The sequence below is a fragment of the Leuciscus leuciscus genome (assembly GCF_965113295.1).
Source record: "Leuciscus leuciscus genome assembly, chromosome: 4".
In the NCBI taxonomy this organism is placed as follows: Eukaryota; Metazoa; Chordata; class Actinopteri; order Cypriniformes; family Leuciscidae; genus Leuciscus; species Leuciscus leuciscus.
This window is the reverse complement of record NC_138728.1, coordinates 51,090,091-51,111,243: the sequence shown is the minus strand read 5'-3', so window position 1 is coordinate 51,111,243 and position 21,153 is coordinate 51,090,091. Positions and strand designations below refer to the sequence as shown.

Genomic DNA, 21,153 nt, shown 5'->3' with positions numbered 1-21,153 from the left:
CATGCAACAGGACAGTGATTCCAAGGCACCAACAAATCTACAACAGAATGGCTGAAAAAGAAAATAATCAAGGTGTTGCACTGGCCCAGTCAAAGTCCAGACCTCAACCCAATTGAAATGCTGTGGCGGGGCCTTCAGAGAGCTGTGCATAAACAAATGCCCGCAAACCTCAATGAACTGAAGTAATGTTGTAAAGAAGAGTGGACACAAATTCCTCCACAAGCATGTGAGAGACTGATAAAGTCATACAGAAAACAATTAGTTATTGCCGCTAAAGATGCTTCTACAATCTATTGAATAATGTGTGTACATAGTTTTTCCACACATGGCTTCTCCATTTTGGCTTTATTTTTGATACATAAATAACAACACAGTGTAAAATGTAATGTGTTGTATTCACCTAATTTTAAGACCTGCTAAGGACCAGAAGATTTTTGTCATGTCCTGATATGTAAAACCATAGATTTCAAAGAGAGTGTGCTTTCTTTTTCACATTACTGTAAGGTGCACAGGGAGTCATCTGGGTAGTGCACTATGCAATCTAGAGTAAGATACTCATCAGTGCGATCTTCAAAAAAACAGTCCAACAATTATAAAAATGCAAATCCATTTTATCAGGATTTAAGTTCAGCTGAAGCAACTTTGGTGAACATTACTCAAAATTGGTACAATCAAAATCATTGGTTTCATCATGATGTAAGGAACCAGGAGGAAACATTTGTTTAGGAAAAAAGTTTAAATGTTAGGGAATTTTTGAACTGTTAGTGGCACTAGTGGAGTTTGGCAGCTAAATATACAGTGGGGAGAACAAGTATTTGATACACTGCCGATTTTGCAGGTTTTCCTACTTACAAAGCATGTAGAGGTCTGTAATTTTTATCATAGGTACACTTCAACTGTGAGAGACAGGATCTAAAACAAAAATCCAGAAAATCACATTGTATGATTTTTAAATAATTAATTTGCATTTTATTGCATGACATAAGTATTTGATCACCTACCAACCAGTAAGAATTCCGGCTCTCATAGACCTGTTAGTTTTTCTTTAAGAAGCCCTCCTGTTCTCCACTCATTACCTGTATTAACTACACCTGTTTGAACTCGTTACCTGTATAAAAGACACCTGTCCACACACTCAATCAAACAGACTCCAACCTCTCCACAATGGCCAAGACCAGAGAGCTGTGTAAGGACATCAGGGATAAAATTGTAGACCTGCACAAGGCTGGAATGGGCTACAGGACAATAGGCAAGCAGCTTTGTGAGAAGGCAACAACTGTTGGCGCAATTACTAGAAAATGGAAGAAGTTCAAGATGACGGTCAATCTCCCTCGGTCTGGGGCACCATGCAAGATCTCACCTCGTGGGGCATCAATGATCATGAGGAAGATGAGGGATCAGCCCAGAACTACACGGCAGGACCTGGTCAATGACCTGAAGAGAGCTGGGACCACAGTTTTTAAGAAAACCATTAGTAACACACTACGCCGTCATGGATTAAAATCCTGCAGCGCACGCAAGGTCCCCCCTGCTCAAGCCAGCGCATGTCCAGGCCCGTCTGAAGTTTGCCAATGACCATCTGGATGATCCAGAGGAGGAATGGGAGAAGGTCATGTGGTCTGATGAGACAGAAATAGAGCTTTTGGGTCTAAACTCCACTCGCCGTGTTTGGAGGAAGAAGAAGGATGAGTACAACCTCAAGAACACCGTCCCAACCGTGAAGCATGGAGGTGGAAACATCATTCTTTGGGGATGCTTTTCTGCAAAGGGGACAGGACGACTGCACCGTATTGAGGGGAGGATGGATGGGGCCATGTATCATGAGATCTTGGCCAACAACCTCCTTCCCTCAGTAAGAGCACTGAAGATGGGTCGTGGCTGGGTCTTCCAGCATGACAATGACCCGAAACACACAGCCAAGGCAACTAATGATTGGCTCCGTAAGAAGCATCTCAAGGTCCTGGAGTGGCCTAGCCAGTCTCCAGACCTGAACCCAATAGAAAATCTACAGGAAACGTATGATCTCTGTAATTGCAAACAAAGGTTTCTATACCAAGTATTAAGTTCTGCTTTTCTGATGTATCAAATACTTATGTCATGCAATAAAATGCAAATTAATTACTTAAAAATCATACAATGTGATTTTCTGGATTTTTCTTTTAGATTCCGTCACTCACAGTTGAAGAGTACCTATGATAAAAATTACAGACTTCTGCATGCTTTGTAAGTGGGAAAACCTGCAAAATCGGCAGTGTATCAAACACTTGTTCTCCCCACTGTATCTCCCAGAAGAAAAAGCTCAGAAAATTGTTTCCTAAGAGATTTCCAGAGCTGAAATGCATTCACAAGTGTAGTCTATTTTAAAGCAAGATGATCAGATGAGAATCTACCTTATAATTATATAACACAACAAACTGAATTCCTGACAACACTTTAGTCAACAGCTCATTCTGCTCTCATGAAATGTTTCTCTGTGAGTCTCTTGCTCAAGTCCACTAGGATCCTGTTCTTCTAGATCTCTGTTACCTGCAGGAAATGGATGTGATCCTGTGTGTGTGAAAGCTGCTCCAGCTCAGCGTCTCTCCTCCTCAGATCATTGATCTCCTGCTCCAGTCGCTCCAGTCGTCCTTCAGCTCGACTCACTGCAGTCTTTTCCTGATCTCTGATCCGCTGTGTCGCCTCAGAGCGGCTTCTCTCAATGGAGCGGATGAGCTCAGTGAAGATCCTCGCACTGTCCTCCACTGCTGTGTGTGCAGAGCGCTGTTAGGACACACATCACAATCACACAGTGAGCTTCAGTGAGTACTGACTGAGACATCTCAAACTTCTCTTCTTCTCCAGACTCACCTTATGAGACGCCACAGCCTCTCTCAGCTGCTGAAGATCTTTCTCTCTCTGCTGGATCCTCTGCTGGAACGATCTCTGCGTCTCCTTCAGCTGCTTCTGCACCACAAATCAATAACAGAGATGTCAGTTTATACTGCTGTCACTATATCATCATGTGAAGAGTTGAATCTAGTAAAAGTAGTATTAATAACCAATGGCTGTAGGTTAAAACTCCTGAAGGGATGATAGGTCAGTTTCCAACATTTTACATGAATTTACATGAAGCATAAGGCCTCAAAGTATCATAAAAGTGAAACTGACACAGATGTAAAGCTTCAAACTGACAGTGTTTCTGCTGCGTAACAGAGATGTGGCTCTATAGGACAAAAAATTTATAACTGATCTCTACATTGAGTACTTCTGTTAATAACAGCCATCAATTATAAAATGTTGATTGGGAATCATTCGTTTTAAGTAACATGAAGACTGGCATCATATTTCCATCAAAAACTGATTAGTCTACACTGAACAAAAGCCAAAGCTTGAAGAGAAGCTCTAAACGACTGAGTTCAAATGGACCGAGTCAGATTTATTCAATTCACATTTATTAGTATAGCACTTTTCACAATACTTATCATTACACAATACAAATCAGATTTACTGAGCAGAAAGTGTTTTTGTCTGTCACTGCATTTAACTGCGTTATTCCTGACAGAAGTATAGTCTGTAAACAATAGGTGAATATTTTCCATTATTTTATGTTGCTTCACAGTGCCGGCCCGAGCCTTTTGGGGGCCCTAAGCAGAATTTGATTTGGGGGCCCCCTCCCACCACGCGGAGTCACCTGTTTGACGATTATTGACACAAATGTCACGCTATAATGTTACATTATAAATTAATACAATGAGGTTATGTATTAATACAAAATAAATATTTAATAAAAAATAGATAGGCCTACTTAAATAAGTACCTACTTTTACTAACCCTTTGAAACTTCTGAAAACAAACTGTCACAAAACACATTAAATAAATTATTAGCAAAATATCCTCCAACGTTTTGCAACACTTTGCAGTTTGAATGATGTCTTGTATGAACATGACAGAGTATGTTTTTATGTTTCCACTGTTCGATCGCGCCCGCGCCTTACACACACACACACGCGTGTGCACACACACACACACACACACACACACACACACACACATACAACATATTCCAGCATTGTAATCTTGACATCACAGCCTGTTCATTATAGCCGTAATAAAATATAATAATAAAATAGTCAACCTAACATATAAAAATTACGCTGCTCTGTTTAAATAGTCAGTAATACAATTTGTACCATTCAGCGTAAGCACCGCTCCACTGTGATGTTTCCAAGCACTTTTTTGCGTGTGTGAAGAGGATGATTTTTTTCCCGTCGATATTGGAACACGAGTGAAGTACAAAGGCTATAATAAAGAATAGTTTACCATCCAAATACATTGCGAATGTTGAAACATTTTGATTCTAATGAAAGAGATACGTGAGCCCAACGCCGCTTAGGCCTATACTTTCACTTTCGCTTTAAATTATTTCGTTTTGGCTTGTTTATAGTTATTTTTTAAATTCTTGTTCTGTTCTGAATATTATTAAATTTAAAGGATAAATCATTGATTTAATTGTCAATCATCAATCATTGATCAAGTCAAATTTTTGTGACATGGCTTAACATTACCGTGACTTTGCGCACAAATTGTCTATGCACGCGAGGTTATGCGCATGACTCAAACACTGGCAGACACAGCAGCAGTTGTAGGCAGGTATATTGAGCATGAAATCAGAATTTTCTTGTCTTGAATTAGTCATTAATTCATTCATGTCACTTGTTTAAGTTAATTAATATGTAGCAGCCGCTTAGTTCGCATATGCCTCGGGCCGGCTCTGTTGCTTCATCAAAGCCTGTTTTACAAAAGTTTGAGTTGATAAATATGTTTATGGTGAATTTCATTTCACTGTTCAGTGAATTTTCTAAGTAATTTTCTGTTAAAGGGATGGTTCGGAGTAAATTCAACCTAGAGTCCTTTGCACCATGACCACGAGCCAAAGAAGCTTTTTTTCCCTTGGTCGAACATTATTAAAGTTAGAGCTTATTTAGAGATATCAGCTGGATGGCTTAGTGCAGGCGCTAATGGATCCACATTTGTATCTCGTAAATTACTCCACTAATAATGCCCAGAATGGTACCAAACTTATACGGTAGTACAAATAGGTTCTGTACTCATAAAATGAGGCATTGGAAAGTTTGTAAGTACATCAGGAGTTTATTTAAATAACACTTGCCTGATGGGCTCATGCTACCGCTAACCCGGACATCGAGGTCACTTCCGTGATTTGGGAAAAGCCATTGGGCTGATATCTCTAAATAAGCTCTAACTTTAATAATGTTCGACCAAGGGAAAAAAAAATCTTCTGGGGGGGTGTTTACCTGAGGTCATGGTACAAAGGACCCTAGGTTGAATTTACTCCGAACCATCCCTTTAAGTTCACTGTGGAGCCGCTTGCAGCTTCTGTTCACTTCTGCTGACGTCTGCAGTGTGAATGATGTTACCTGATCATATGGGTGCCAATATAAATAGAGTCAGCATTATTTCATCAGTGTCTACTTTATAGTTCATACCTGTTTCTCTGTCCTCTGTGCTGCAGCTGATACAGTGTCGTGGTTTTTATGTTCATCCATCGTACACAGCAGACATATACACTTTTGATCAGTGTGGCAGAACACCTCAAGGAGTTTATCATGTGTTTGGCAGATCATCTCCTGCAATCGTCCAGTGGCATCAGTCACTTTATGTGGCTTACGGGAGTGAAATTCCTCATGACAGTCAAAATGAGTTTGACAGTAAGACTCCAGACACCCCAGACATGACTTGACGGCTTTGCGTTTTCTTCCAGCACAGACGTCACACTGCACATCTCCAGCTCCAGCGTAACAGTCAGCAGGAAGTTTAGTCTTCAGTTTCTCCACCACTTCAGCCAGAATGGTGTTTTTAGCTAAAGCAGGTCTTGGACTGAAGGTCTGTCTGCACTGAGGGCAGCTGTAGACTCTCATCTGATCCTCCTGATCCCAGCAGCCTGTAATACAGATCTTACAGTAACTGTGTCCACAGGGAATGGTCACTGGATTCTTCAGGAGATCCAGACACACTGAACACTGGAACTCATCCTGATAAATTCTGGCTTCTGCCATTTTACTGCTTGAATACAGAGACACAAACACACAACAGCTCAACTTCACTTTAGTTTCAGTTTCCCTGAACAGAAGAGTTTCCTGTTTCCTGGTTCTGTGTTTGAGTTATGTGTGAAAAACTTGTCTGCAAATCTGTAAAGCAGGTTCCTCACTCCTGCTGAGTTCATTTTCAACCACACTCTCACACACCTGGATGTTTTTTTTTTAAATGCAAAAACTTAGTTGATTCAGGTGTGTTCAGTAAGAGCTGGAACTAAACTCTGTTGTGTCTCTCCAGGAATAGAAAGAGGAACCCTGCTGTAACGTCATCATAAATCATCCACTAGATGTCATTCTCAAACAGTCACTCAAAGAACACAAGTTATTGAGAATCAGGACAACACCTTTACTAACTGCAGTAATACTTTATCCTAATTACTACACTTGAACTGCAGGACTGAAAAGTGTGTCCAGTTACTTCATTGCCTTAATTTCTAAAACTTGAGTGCAGTGTTGTAAGAAATGCTATTTCCCTGGATTCAACTATATATAAGAACAAATCTTTGTCTGCAAACGGTGGTCATGTGATCTCATCAAGCAAAGAGATGTAACATTTTTGCTCTCCCGCTCACCACCACCATAAATGTTGGAATTGATTTCCCTTTTTTCTGTTGTAATATTTGACAGTGACTTGTTTAGATTCAGAAATATTATAAATATAAAATAAACAGAAGGAATGATGATGATGCCATCTCCTCTGCACTCCACCTCATCCTCACACACATACACAGAAGAAAAAAAAAGTTCCAGTTCCAGAAAAAGTTCATAGACTGTAGTTCAGCATTCAATACCTTTATCCCAATGAGGCTGGTTGGGAAAATTAGCCTACTGGGAATGATCCCTTCCCTCTGCATATGGATTCTGGACTTTCTGACTAACAGGCCCGAGTCTGTCAGTATTGTAAAGAACACCTCCAGATCCATCAAGCTGAACACTGGTGTCCCCCAGGGCTCTGTGCTCAGACCTCTGTTGTTCACCCTTCTCACCCACGACTGCGCTGCCCAGCACAGCTCAAACCATACCATCACATTTATGGATAATACAACTGTGGTTGCTGTCATCAGGAACAGGGATGAGACTGCATACAGAACCAAGGACAATTAACTAGTGTACTGCTGCAGCGACAACACCTTATCTCTAAATGTTGATCACACTAAGAGATGGTTGTTGACTTCAGAAGATCCCAAACTGCCCACACTCCCTTAACTGTTTACATCTGTTGTGGCGAGAGTCTACAGCGTTAAGTTCCCAGATGTGCAAATAGTAGAGGACCTCACCTGGACACTCTTTTAGAGCCAGTGTCTCCACTTTCTACAGAGATAGAAGAAACCAGCCTCCGTCCTCCCATCCTCACCGCCATCCACCAGGAAAACATAGAGAGTTTCCTCTGCAGCTGTATCAGTAATGCCACTTCCAGACACTCAAACAGCTTTTCCTTCCAGGCTGTCGAGCTGCTTAACTCCCTGCCAATCCCTCCTACCCCACTGAACTGAACTCAAACAATCCTTAACCCTATAGTAAGTACATGTAGTTGCTTATTATTACTCAGTACTTAAATATATAATTACACTGCAACAATGACACCTTAAAATAAAGTTTAACCCAAATTTTGATATTGATGGCTGTAACACACTACAAAAAAGTTGGGACAGAGGCAAAATAAAAAGTGAAAAGATTATTCAAGTTAGAATATTCAACTCTTTTGAAACAGTCGACAATGAGCAGGTGAACTGGTAATAGTTGAGGGTATCGTATTTGGGTGTTAAAGAGCTTCTCAGTCTTTGCAAGCAAAGATGGGTCATGGCTCACCACTTTGTGCCAAATATCATGAGAGAATTGTCAAACAATTCAAAAATCACATTTCTCAATGCAAGATTGCAAAGAATTGATGTCTTTCACCATCTACCATACATGATATTGTGAAATGATTCAGCGAATCCAGAGAAATCTCAGTCTGTGTTGGGCAAGGCAGGAGACCTCTGTTGAATGTGCGTGACCTTAGAGCCATCAGACGGCATTGCATGAGAAACCATCATGCCACTCTGTTAAATACAGCCACTTGTGCTCAAGAGTACTTTTGTTTTCACTAAACACAGTCTGACGCTGCATTGAGAAATGCAACTGGAATCTCTGTTACTCAAGGAGAAAGCTATACATCAGTTCTATGCGGAGATGCTGGCGAGTTCTCTGGGCCTAAACTTATTTCAGATGGTCTAAAACCCAGTGGAAATGTGTGTTGTGGTCAGATGAGTCCATGTTTCAGCTTGTTTTTGGAAAAAAATGGACATCGAGTTCTCAGCCCCACAGATGAAAGGGACCAAACCAGACTTTCATCAGTGACAGGTGCTAAAGCAAACATCTGTCCTGGTATTGGGGTGCAACAGTGCACACGGCATGGGTGACTTGCATTTGTGTGACGGTACCACTGACATTACGGAGTGCCTGCCTGCAGTCCAGATCTGTCTCTCATTGAAAATGTATGATCCATCATGAAAGGAGAATCGGACAGTGACAACCACAGAATGTTGAGCAGCTGTCTTGTATCAGACAAGATTGGGCAAATATTCACTATATACACTTGTAATGTGTATTCCAAAATAAAATTAGGTTGGTCAGTGAAAACATTGGAAATATTTTCTTTGTACATTTGTCAGTTAAATAAAGGTTCAAGATAATGAACAAAATTCACTGAATGTTACAAAATCTACCAACTTTTCTGGAAATGGGGTTGTACTTCTAACCTTGATATTTTGCACTATCTCTCTATGTTGTATCGATTTAGCTGAAAAAGCTGCATCCACACTCAGGCACCATACAGAGGTAGGAAGGGAACAAGGCACATCCGAATCCAACGCTTGTGTCACATCCTGTGTTCCGTACAGTCTGCATAAGTTTAATTTAGATACATCGAAAAATGTTATTGCACTGCGTAATAAAACATAACTAGAAGTCTGTAAAGTAGTAGAAGAGACTCGCCACCTGTGATCACACTTTGATCAGAACACAATTGCAAGGACAGAATAAATCCTGTCTACAGAAATATTCCTTCATCTTATTGATTTTTGAAGGCAGCACAGATGTATCCTTCACTGCCTATAATATCCCACAATCCTGTGCAATCCGTGACAGTTGAGCTGAAAAAAAAACCAAAGATTAAAGGAGGCATCTAAAAGTTGTGATTGGTGGTCCGTTTGTGAGTAAATATGTATTGCTAATTAGTTCAAATTAATATTGTAGTGATTAAATATTCACTTATCACCAAAGCTCTCTCTATTTTCTTGTAGATCATTAAATAGCCTCAGAAGTCTGTCTGAAATCAGTTTCGTGAGATAACTTCTTGCACAAATGCTGTCTGCAATGTAGGGCAGTGAGGCAATAAGTCTGTAAGCTGCCTAAGCTTGTGTCATGGCGGCGATGGAAGACAAATTCAGTAAATTTGCAGAGAATCTTGATGCTACTGCTTCAAATGTTCAGGACAAGTTCGCAGCTGAGGGAGTTGGAAACCCATGTGTCTGACACAGAAGATAAGGTCGAACTATGTACATAATGAAAGTTGATGAGATGACAGGGAAGCTTGATGACTTGAAAAATCAGAGTAGATGGGACAAGATCATTATCACTAACTTACCTGAGGACTTGACCAGCAGCCGGTGGAGTTTTTCAAATCCTAACTACCACATTTTCTTGATCTGGAGTGTGAAGGTAGAGGTAGCAGGAGCTGTTTGAGAGTCGGAGATTGAATATTCAACAGGATCTCTTGCATATGGTATACCAGAAGTGTCGCAGATTTAATCACATCTGCAGCGCTCTTTCACAGTGACAACAGTTCATTTATATAGTGCCTTTCCAAAGCTAAATGCTTTAAATACCCATATGGAAAAGGTTTGTTAAAAACTCCTGTGATTCTTATATGTTCCAACAGAATATTGTAAGGGACATATATGCTGCAAAAACCACATATATAAATTGCATAATATTAATGTATTTTTAATCATATTATGTCATATATGTCCTACATACAACTAAAGCCATATAGATTCTCATGATGTAAAAACATAGGAAAATAATGCTAATTTAATATGAATGTCCAGCATGGACGTGTATAAAACACAGTGCAGTTTACCAATCAGTATAAGGCTGTTCTTCACTCATGCTTGTTCTTATCTTGTCCTAAGTCGAGCCCTATGCCTGTAGTCAATCATGGTTACTGTATATACTGTATAATCAGCCTTAGATGAAACATTTAAACTACACACACAAGCACACATTTTAATTACAAAATTATTTATTAGAGTGTATTCTACAAGATACAGTAGCATATTTCTCTGAATATCATTTACTTGATAGTTTGAGTCCAAAAACTACAACAATTAATTTTGTCTGAAATTTACAGTTATATTTAAGTTTGAAGTTTTTCACTAAAATAATTTAGTATTTGACAAACCAATTATTTAGGCTATTTAAAATACACTGAGCTAATATATTTGTGAAATTTCCATCACAATATTTGAGAATGGATAATTAAACTGATCTGTTTCAAGAACCACAAATATTACTTAATTAAAATCAATATTATTAATATTTAACACACATAAGAAATTGATTAAGTTTACTCAATTAAAACAACTCACCCCTCCCCCCACCCTCTGACGTGACGACAGCTCAACGGTTGAGTGAGCGCGCGCTGTATGAACTCTCTCCAGTCTCTCAGTTTCCAGAACAGTTCTCCGAGTCCTCTCCTCTTCTCAGCGGCGCAGAATTGGTGCATTTCCTCTGTGAAATTCAGGTGTGTGTATGTTTTATTTTATCTGTATAATCATTAATGTGCTTTAAATCATTTTATTTAATGCAAAAGAACATACAGAGACACAATGTTACTCACGAGTTAAACGAGTGTCCCGCCTGTGTTTTCACATGATTGTAACGCCTTGCATAAAAAACACATGACTATATTCCTAAAGATAATGAATATAACTAATTTGGATGATAAAATGTCCTCAGAACTGTGCACTGTTTGTTTATTGGCAGGTTATGGAGTCGCAGTATCTTTCGGCTGTGAGTGACGCAGGACGGCGGTGTAAAGTTAGAGGTTCCCCCGCAGAGGCGAGTCAGTCTCCGGCACGGGAACCAGCGCTGATACAGTGGATACTGGATAACAGACCGGTTGATTACACTTGAATTACTTGAATGTTTAGGCCTAAATGAGGGCTCGACATTAAGGCTTGTCCGCTTGTCCGGGACAAGTGGATTTTTTTTGTAGGACAAGTGGAAGAGAAAATTAGTTGTCCCACTAGACAAGTTCAATTTCAAACAAAATAAAATGCCATGTTACTTCACGTTATGTGCCACACATTACATCTATTTTACAGATTTAATTTTACCGGTTTGAAACGAACACATTTTTTTCCCCCACAATCCGTCGAACCAGCGTCCAACTCAGAATGCTTTGATTGGCCAATCAGGAGTCGGTCCAAGTTTAAACATTTTTACCTCCCTCAAAGAACAGTGGTAGAGACTGGAGTGAAGAGTGATGTTTCTTCAGGCTCAGCCCGGCGAAGCGCCAGGAAAAGCTCCAAAAACAACTCACCTTACACCAACAGCACCATACGAATTAAAACAGGAACGAAAATTTGTAACCAAATGGAAAGATGAATTCGACCGGGTTATTTATGAAGACAGAGTAATGTTCTGTGGCGTCTGTCAGGGGCAACCCAACCTGGCTGACAAGTAAGTGACGTACTGTAAACAAGCATTAACAGCATTTGTATTGGTGAAATGTACATAGTTAAATATTAGCTAATGTTCAGATGTAAAGTAGCTACACGTTTTAAAGTATCCCTTGGTAAATCAGCCTCTGCCGGGTAGAAAGTGGCAAAATCCATTGTTATGTCTACAAAATTATTTTAGATATAGTTTACAGTAAGTCTAGCTAGCTTGCAAATACTGAGGATACCTACCGAATTTAAGGTAGCCAATGTCGTTAGCAATGCAAGCTAACGTTACTTTGTTAGCTGTATATAAAATTGCAGTTTGATTTACTGAAATTATTATGAAAGGTTATGTTTTACTAGTCATTTGCCTACTTTAGCAAGTCACAGTATTTCCAAGCCCTGACAATGTACGTACTGTAACTGAGATGACGCAGTAAATAATTCCTCTTTCAAGTAATGAAACCCCTGTTCAAGTGTTGAGCATTAAATTAACTGCACAGTTAAGTAAGGTATGTAACCTTATATTTTCCTATCTTTTCAGATGAGAGATTTCACCGGAGTTTGGTGACACTCCTGAAAATTTACTTGGTCCTGCCAGTCAGCACAGCTGTGTGTGAGAGAGTGTTCTCAACCATGAAACGGATCAAGTCCGACTGGAGGACCAGCCTCAGCTCAGTCCAGCTTCATAGGCTGCTATTTCTGTCAGTAGAGGGCCCAAAGTTGCAAGACTTTGATGCTGGATTGGTGGTGGATTGGTGGTGGACCTGTAGCCAAAGGCAGCGACGCCCAGGATTTAACCCCTGGGAATCAAGGCGTCGGTCCGAAGATACAGAGGATGGACAGTGTTCCAGTTATGTTGCCGATATGACTTACCCACCTGGACAGACACACAGTCCATACTGAAGCCTGCATAAAGGTCAGATAGTTTTATTCTTTACACCAAGAGTCACCACTACCTCTGGTGATACACTGCACACCAGCGTGCAAAGTATGACTTTGTATTATGGAGTCTGGAGATCCTTATTTCTTGTTGAAGGGGAACTCTATTCTTGGGACACGTTCCTTTCTACTGTTTTTTAATTTAATTGTATTAATATTGATAGTGTTTGGATGCTTTCAATGGTTTGTTCGAATTCTGCATTAGCAAAACACAAAAAAATAAATGATAAAATTATAAATCTTTACCCAGACAAGTGACTTTTGTGCATGGACAAGTGAATCATAAATTTACTTGTCTGAAGGACAAGTGCCTCAAAAAGTTAATGTCAAGCCCTGTAAATGTTTAATTTTTACTTCTAAAATGTTTGCCGACATTCTGTTTGTAGGCAATATTGTATACGTGTTAAAATAGTATAAAATATGCTGTATTGCTGTAGGCTACGCATCGTCAATAAAGGCCAATGTCATGTACACTGTAAAAATAAAAGGTGCCTGGAGGAACCTTTTGGGGTTCTTCACTTTGCCACACCGGCGGAACCGTCTGTAGATCCTCTAGGCACCCTTTAAAAAGGTGCGGTTCTCTGAGGAACCACACAGGTTTCCTGAGGAACTCTTATATAAGGCACTGTGTGGAACCACTGTGGGTGCCTCCAGGAACCAAATTTCAATTTTATTTTATTTGTATTAAATTAATTTCATGTTGTTACTATGGTTACCACCATTAACTTCTATTATAATAAACTGAACCAAATACAAAATAAGAATTGTTTATTACATATTTTAGATCCATTTTAATACATACACTTCCATGCACTTGAAAAAAAAAGCTAGTAATAGATTAATATCAATGAATACACACACACACACAAAAAATAGTATAATACATAAGTAACATGAATAATCAACCATGTGTATACAATAGGCTACACAAGAAAAGACATCTCATCAAAATGCATGGAAAACACATGTTCCATGTAATAAATCAATGTAAAAAATTACAATTTTGACTAATTAAAAATGTCCATCTTCACTTAATTTTAAAACATGTGTTTCAGTCCGCTTGTTAAGTCTGACGTCACTGTTTCCAAGTCCAAAAGCTCTATCAGATGCCAAAAACAAACAACAAACAGTGCTAATATGCACTCATTGTGCTGTAATATTCCTGAAAATTAGGATCCTAACCTTTATCTCTATTCCGAAATCTAAGATGGTTAGTTATTCAGCTATTTTGAATCATAAAATGTTGAAGTCTGGGATGCCGTGAGACTGGAGACTGAAATGTACACTATGCCTTTTGAAAAGCTTAAATGTGTGACTTGAATCAACAGTTCCCATAAATGGTTGTTGAGTATTCTCAATATCTAGAAACAAGATAGAGAAAGTAGAAGTAGAGGCTTCGACCCGGAAACAGTATTCCTTATGTCACAACCAGCAGAAAACATTTTCCATTTTAACAGAGTTAAGGTGCAGTAAAATGATCTGTTGTTCTGTGAATGTTCACTGGTGAATTCAGTCATTTCAATAAGAATCCACACGATCAGCAATTTTGTCTTTTTGCCTGTGTAATTTCACGAAATTCACAAATGTGATGCACCTTTACTCGCTGCAACATAAAATGCAATCAATTATAAAATCTTCACAAGGGACACATGAGGTACTTAACGAGTTAGAAAAGTGAAAAGGTGCATCAGCTTCATTTTCTGTTTGCTTTTCCTCTTTTCTGGTGGATGGTCCAGGCACTTCAGTGATTTTCAGGTCTACAGGAGGATTTTTATTCTTGATCAAACTTGTATTTCAGCTTACCGAGATCCCTGCAAAGTACAAAATTTACTGTTAGTAAGGTTATTAAAGTTATTAAATAATTTCCTCAGCCTTGTGACGTTCCAAACCTGTTTGACTTTCTGTCTGTGGAACCCGAAAGCAGATCTCAGGCATAATGCAACCCGTCACCATTCAATATCACTGCATGAAACACAAGCATACATTTTTTTTGTAATTCATTCAAACTATTCTTATGTACACTTGTCTAGTTCAATTCAATGCAACAATTTATGTAAAAAATGGTTAAGCTCCAAAAATGTCCCAGAAAAGATCCTAAAAATAGTCAATGAGTTCACAACTCATGTGTTATGGGTTGTGTTGTAAGTCTTCTGAAGTCATATAATAGCTTTTTCCTTTTTTTGTCGAAAAAGACTAAACTTTAAGTTATAATTCAGGGTTCAAATGTCTTATATTCAAATATATATGATTAAGGTATAGCCTATAGATTTGAGAGCATGAGGGAAGATTTTCAGAGAATAACTTATTAAAAAAGTACACAGTCAAACAATACAATTTCACACAGAGAAAGTTCATAGTAATAAAGTACTTGCATGTGGTGTATAGGTAACTTACTGTAATTCAATGTTGCCTCTGAAATGTTCAGATTATTTTAGAAATGTACTGGTTGTTCTGGGGAAACAAAAGAACAAAGCTGATTATTCACAACATAATATTTATTGACCAGTAAATGGCTTTAAAATGGTATTTGAGAGAATGAGGGCACCTGTAGTAAGTAAAGTTAGGCTAAACAAAAACAGACCAAACTATATTAACCTGCTTTTGTTATTCATAACAAACGCCAATGACGACAGCAGGAATCAGCTACATTAGTTAGGCTATCTCAGCAATTTGAAGACACAGTTTTACAGAATATGTTGAATTGAATGACTAAATCAATCTAAGACAATAAGTCAATAATTTCCATTTGTTCATTAACTTACGTTAGATCAACGTAGTTAGCATCGCGGCTAAAACCTTCATACCAGATACTGTGCAATAAACGAGTGGTAAACACTGTAAAAAAGTAGTAATGTATAATCAATTTAGTTTATATATATATGTGTGTTTGAATATATAGTGAGTAGACTCTGTATTTATATTTATTTGGCGAGTTTACAAACCTTGTAATGGGAGCTGAACAAACGGCGGAAGCTTTGATGAGAGGACGGAGCCGTTACCCGATGACGTGGATCAGCTGAGCTTTGTTGCGCGCGAGCAGCGCGAGCAGCGCGAGCATCACTGAAGCGACGACAGCAGAGGAATAGCAGCAGTTTCGTGACAGAATAAAACTTTTCTCCTCCTAGTTCTTCTTCTTCAAATAATAATTTATGAAGAAGTAGGTAAAAATTATTATTTTATTACTATTATTTATTCAATAATAATGAATGAATTCTTCTTATTAATATTATTATAATTTATGTTGTTGTTTAAGGTTTAAATTAATCAACAAAATAGGCCTATAGATACTAAATAAATGTAAGCTACCCAGGTGAAAAAGACGTAGGCTACTGTTAAATGTATTAAAAATGCATTAAAGTATATTTGTATTGTAGGCCTACTAAAAACACACTCAAGTACATTTTTAATAGTACGTCTTTTTTCACCTGGGTATGTAGGCTATACTGAATCAAACTTAAGTAGCCTATAATAATAATAATAGGATAATAATATTCTCATTCTGGCCTCACAGAACCATTGGGTTCCTCCAGATGCTGGCTTTAACATAAGAGATCTTCCAGGAACCACTTAAATGTTAAAAGATCTTCCAATAACCCTTTTATCGCATTCAAGTTCCTCTATTTTCCCCCAAAGCACTTCGAGGTCTCATGGTAATGAAAAGGTGACTCCAGAACCTCTGAACTAAATACAAAGTGCTTAAAGGATCCCATAAGTTCCAGCAAGAACCTCAAAGAATGTCAATGCTCCTCCAGTAACCCTACTATAGGAGAAAGAGCTTTGAGGCACTTAAATTACATTTTGAAGTTCCTTGAGTATCCGACAGGATATTTGAGGCTCCTTTAGTTTTTACAGTGTAGTTATACTGGTGGTTGTATGGAATATTTTTACAAAGGTTTAGAGGAAATAAACTACAAGATAATTTAATTACTCGTAAGTAGTGATTAAGATATAGCATGTGTCAAACTTATTTATGACCCTATGATTTATCCACCCACGACCCTGCACCTTTGACCCTGGGTCATCCTCTGACCCTTTTATAACCAGTGGATATTTGGAATACCTCTGTTGATGTCCCATGGTATGCTCTAGGGTCTAATATGTCTGTTTGATCAGTTTGAAGATTTAGACTATTGTCTGATATCAGGTTGTGTCTGTGTGCCACCCGCAGGCATCGCCCCCCTCCCACCCTCCGCACTCCAGCACAGGGCGCTGGGGACTGTGGAAGTGAGAAACAGAGGTTTGCTAATAATGAAATTAAGGATAAATTTAACAGAACATATTCATGAGGATGAATCTCACACACACACACACAGAGTAATGATTGTAATCCCTATGGAGGATCCCTTTACCACTCCAGATAAAGCGTTGTCGGGAAAATTTGTTTCGCGTTCCTACCCCAAAGTGACAAAATAAAATTCTGTATCAAAATTTATAAGGAAACACCAGTACTTTGTTTAGGCTTGGTCTGTAGGGAATTCCAAACCTGCGCACATATACTCAAACGCTCATAACTATAGAACCAATTCTAAATGCTCATGTGAACGCCATCAGCGTTTCTCACAGGTTCGCGTTTAAAGTTTGTGTAGAGAGAATGCTGTCGTCTTAGCGGCCCCTAATTTAATAACAAATGATCGTTGCGACGGAAGCGAATCAATGAACAATAACTTTAGCTGGAAAATAACTTTATTAAAGAACCGCTATAAAGCCAAAACAATCTCTGTTACCTTAAATTATACGTTTATCTCTGTAAAGCTGCTTTGAAACAATCTACATTGTTAAAAGCGCTATATAAATGAAGATGACTTGACTATGCATAATTTATAGTTATTACTATAGTAACTACATGTAACGTGTAACAAGGACACTGTAAAATAAAGGACTACCGAAAATGTAACAGCAATTAAGAGAAGAGACTAAATGAGAAGGAAGAGAAGCAAGACAAATGAGAGAAAAGAAAAGATAAGCAAACAAACGAGACAAAATGAGAAGAAATGAAACAAGAAAGGATGAAATGAGAAAAGATTAAATGAGAAGAAAATATATGTGCCAAGAAGAGTTGAAAATGAGAAGAGGAGAGAGTGAGAGGGAAGCTGAAGTCACACACATACACACACACACATACACACACACACACACACACACACACACACACACACACACACACACACACACACACACACACACACACACACACACACTTCACGATCAAAGCCTTACAGGTTGTAACACACCTCCCTTAATTTAAGATGATACATATGAGGGGTTGAACAGAATTCGACTGGTAACGTTAATGATAATAAAACCACTTCAACAAACAAATACTCTATTTTATTTTATTTCCAAGTACACAACAGATAATCAACATGAACAACCGAGCAGTCTTTGAGCATAGAAGAGAATCAATAATAAATGTAACTTATCATGATAGATCAGAGTTAGATGAATAGGACGATGATGGGGATGAGATGATTAAGATCCAAACTGTTATTTGAGTTATAACAATGTTATAATCCAGTAAGCCAAACGAGTGTGAAATGTAGATAGGCAGTTCTTTAGATCCGTAGCATCAAACCCACGTTGTTTAAGGAAGAACGAGAGGTAAATAGTGATGAAATAAGGAGAACACATGCAGCATGGACCAACAAAGGTATCAAATAAACTCCACCAAATATCCAAAAAGTCCTTTCTATGAAAGAAAGCAAATAATTCACATTAGCCTTTGTAATTTCCAATACATCACATGACAAACATATATAGACAGTATACTCATGTCTGAGAACCGCGGGGTTTCCCTCTACCAAAACAAACTGACTTGCCCGTGATCGGGCTTATATCCGGTATTAACTCTAGCGCCCTCAAGCGGCTGCTAGTGGGAACACATGTTAGCCCCTATGCATCATTCTCAAGAAAACTATGAAAAACAACATACAAAACCAAGTAACGTTTTATACTGTTACAGGTAATGTGAAAATTAATTGTGTCAGTGTTTGATAGTGTATCAACAAAAGTTTTTAAAGAATTTTTTAAACAATGTTGATCTTATTCTATTATTTAATAGTTTTTATTTTTTAATAAGTTAATAGTGATGAGTAAATGGCTCAATGCGGTTTGATTTATTTTCAGATGGTTTACTTTGAAATATAGGAAAGACTTTATATAGGAAAGATGCATAGTATACTTTTCACTACTGGATTAAATGAACCTAAAATGACATGACAGATCACGTAATAGCCATAAATTGATCAACAAACAGAGAGAAAACATTAAATCTTTACATTTTTGATGGTTTACATTTTTGGCTAGTTGATAAAGTTTTGTTTTTCTCCATAAGTTAGAAAGATAATCAGGCTGTTGTGCATTAAAACCAGTGCGAATATATATTCTATCCTAATTAAATCAACATAAGGTGATATATGAAACACAACGTTTTCAAACGGTTGAGTAAAATATAGTATAAAATATACTTTAAATGAAATGAATGCATTCTTTGGATGCCCTGTGGTTGTAAACTGTTTCAATACAGTTGCAAAACAAAGCAAATTCGCAGACGGAGTCGGAGTGTGACAAACAGGACCTTTTCGAATCCCCCCAAAATGTTATGGCCAATTTAAAAAGTTTGTTTTAGAGACTAAATGGTGTGAGTCACAGCAGTGGGGGGGTAGAGACCAGCATGTTTATGGGGCTTTCCATAGACATAATGATTGTGTACTGTAACTGTATATCCTGTCCCAGACACCTAAACACGCCCCTCGTGTGTGTGTGTGTGTGTGTGTGTGTGTGTGTGTGTGTGTGTGTGTGTGTGTGTGTGTGTGTGTGTGTGTGTGTGTGTGTGTGTGTGTGTGTGTGTGTGTGTGTGTGGTTCAGGTATTCCCTGAGCAAAATTTGTCCCATGAGCAAAACAGCTTATAAATTATATTTATTTATATATTTTTAACATGTAAAAAACGCAGAGAGTTTTCTGTGAGGGGCGTGTTTAGGTGTCCGGGACAGGATATACAGTTACAGTACACAATCATTATGTCTATGGAAAGCCCCATAAACATGCTGGTCTCTTTAATTTTACAGTGTCCTTGTTACACGTTACATGTAGTTACTATAGTAATAACTATAAATTATGCATAATTACAATAATTGTGTGTGTGAGATTCATCCTCATGATATGTTCTGTTATATTTATCCTTAATTTCATTATTAGCAAACCTCTGTTTCTCACTTCCACAGTCCCCAGCGCCCTGTGCTGGAGTGCGGAGGGTGGGAGGGGGGCGATGCCTGCGGGTGGCACACAGACACAACCTGATATCAGACAATAGTCTAAATCTTCAAACTGATCAAACAGACATATTAGACCCTAGAGCATACCATGGGACATCAACAGAGGTATTCCAAATATCCACTGGTCATAAAAGGGTCATATTGGCCCCAGAGGATGACCCCAGGGTCAAAGGTGCAGGGTCGCGGGTGGGCACGTCGTGGATGGGTCATGACACATGCTATATCTTAATCATTACTCTCGTATATAAAAACAGTTAATATTACTCATAAATATTGTTTTTAAATGTTTTCCCCCAATTATTTCTACTCAATTTTATTTGTTAATGTACCAAATGCAGTTACTCAGATCTACTTTTTTTTTTTTACTTACATTTACTCAGTTCATACAGTGTATGTAATTGATTTAACTGTTTTTACTAATTTTTTTTGTAAATCATATTAAAAATGTTTAGAGTGCATCACCACCTGAGTTCATGTCACATATACAAAAATATATTCCAGCCAATTTTCAACATTTTAATCACTGTTCTAGAAACATATTTGACTCAACTTTGTTCATTTGCAATAATATGTTATGATTTGTTCACAAATTACAGGCCCAGACAGTTCACAATTAATGTAAATACACGGTCTTTAACCGCTCTTTCAAATCCTGTAGGAAAATGAACAGTCCTCATAAAGGTCAGTGATATTCTGACAGTAATCCTCGAACCGGCTTCTGCACTGTACAATAAAAAATTTGCCAACTGCATATAAGTGAATCAGATGTTGGTCATCAAAACATGAAATTTGTATGAAATACACAAACAAATGACACACACAAAAAAAAGTGTATAAATTCTATATTACTTTAATTTGACTAGATTCAATATAAGAACTTTAAATGATTTGTCTATGAATATCAGTTATTTTCTACTAATACCATACACATTTGCATACTTTTGCCCATATAAGAGTTTTTACGGTATTCATATATAATGCAAAAATCCCCTACAAGTTGTATGTGTGCTATTTAGTATGAAATGGGCCATATTCGGTCTGATTTTGTATAGGACATGTATTGGCCTTACATGAAACACAGAAGGTAATTCTGGCCGATTTAAGTAAGGAAGATATATGGTTGCTGTATATGAAGC

The 21,153-nt window shown here is 38.1% G+C and overlaps 1 protein-coding gene and 1 long non-coding RNA gene across 2 annotated transcripts in view; both read right to left on the bottom strand.

Moving 5' to 3' along the window:
• Positions 1-21,153, bottom strand: part of LOC309497286 (uncharacterized protein) — a 38,271-nt gene that overhangs the window by 6,609 nt on the left and 10,509 nt on the right. Inside the window, exons 7-11 of the mRNA XM_082167512.1 lie at positions 19,959-20,014; positions 7,373-7,488; positions 5,487-6,150; positions 2,848-2,943; positions 2,527-2,760 (exon numbers count right to left, since the gene is read on the bottom strand). Coding sequence (XP_082023638.1) covers positions 2,527-2,760; positions 2,848-2,943; positions 5,487-6,150; positions 7,373-7,488; positions 19,959-20,014 — 1,166 coding nt within the window. The remainder of the gene's footprint in view (positions 1-2,526; positions 2,761-2,847; positions 2,944-5,486; positions 6,151-7,372; positions 7,489-19,958; positions 20,015-21,153) is intronic.
• Positions 13,499-15,669, bottom strand: LOC309497086. The gene is made up of 2 exons (XR_014205368.1): positions 15,140-15,669; positions 13,499-14,707 (listed from the first exon to the last, which is right to left on the bottom strand). It is a non-coding gene; the product is annotated as an uncharacterized lncRNA (long non-coding RNA).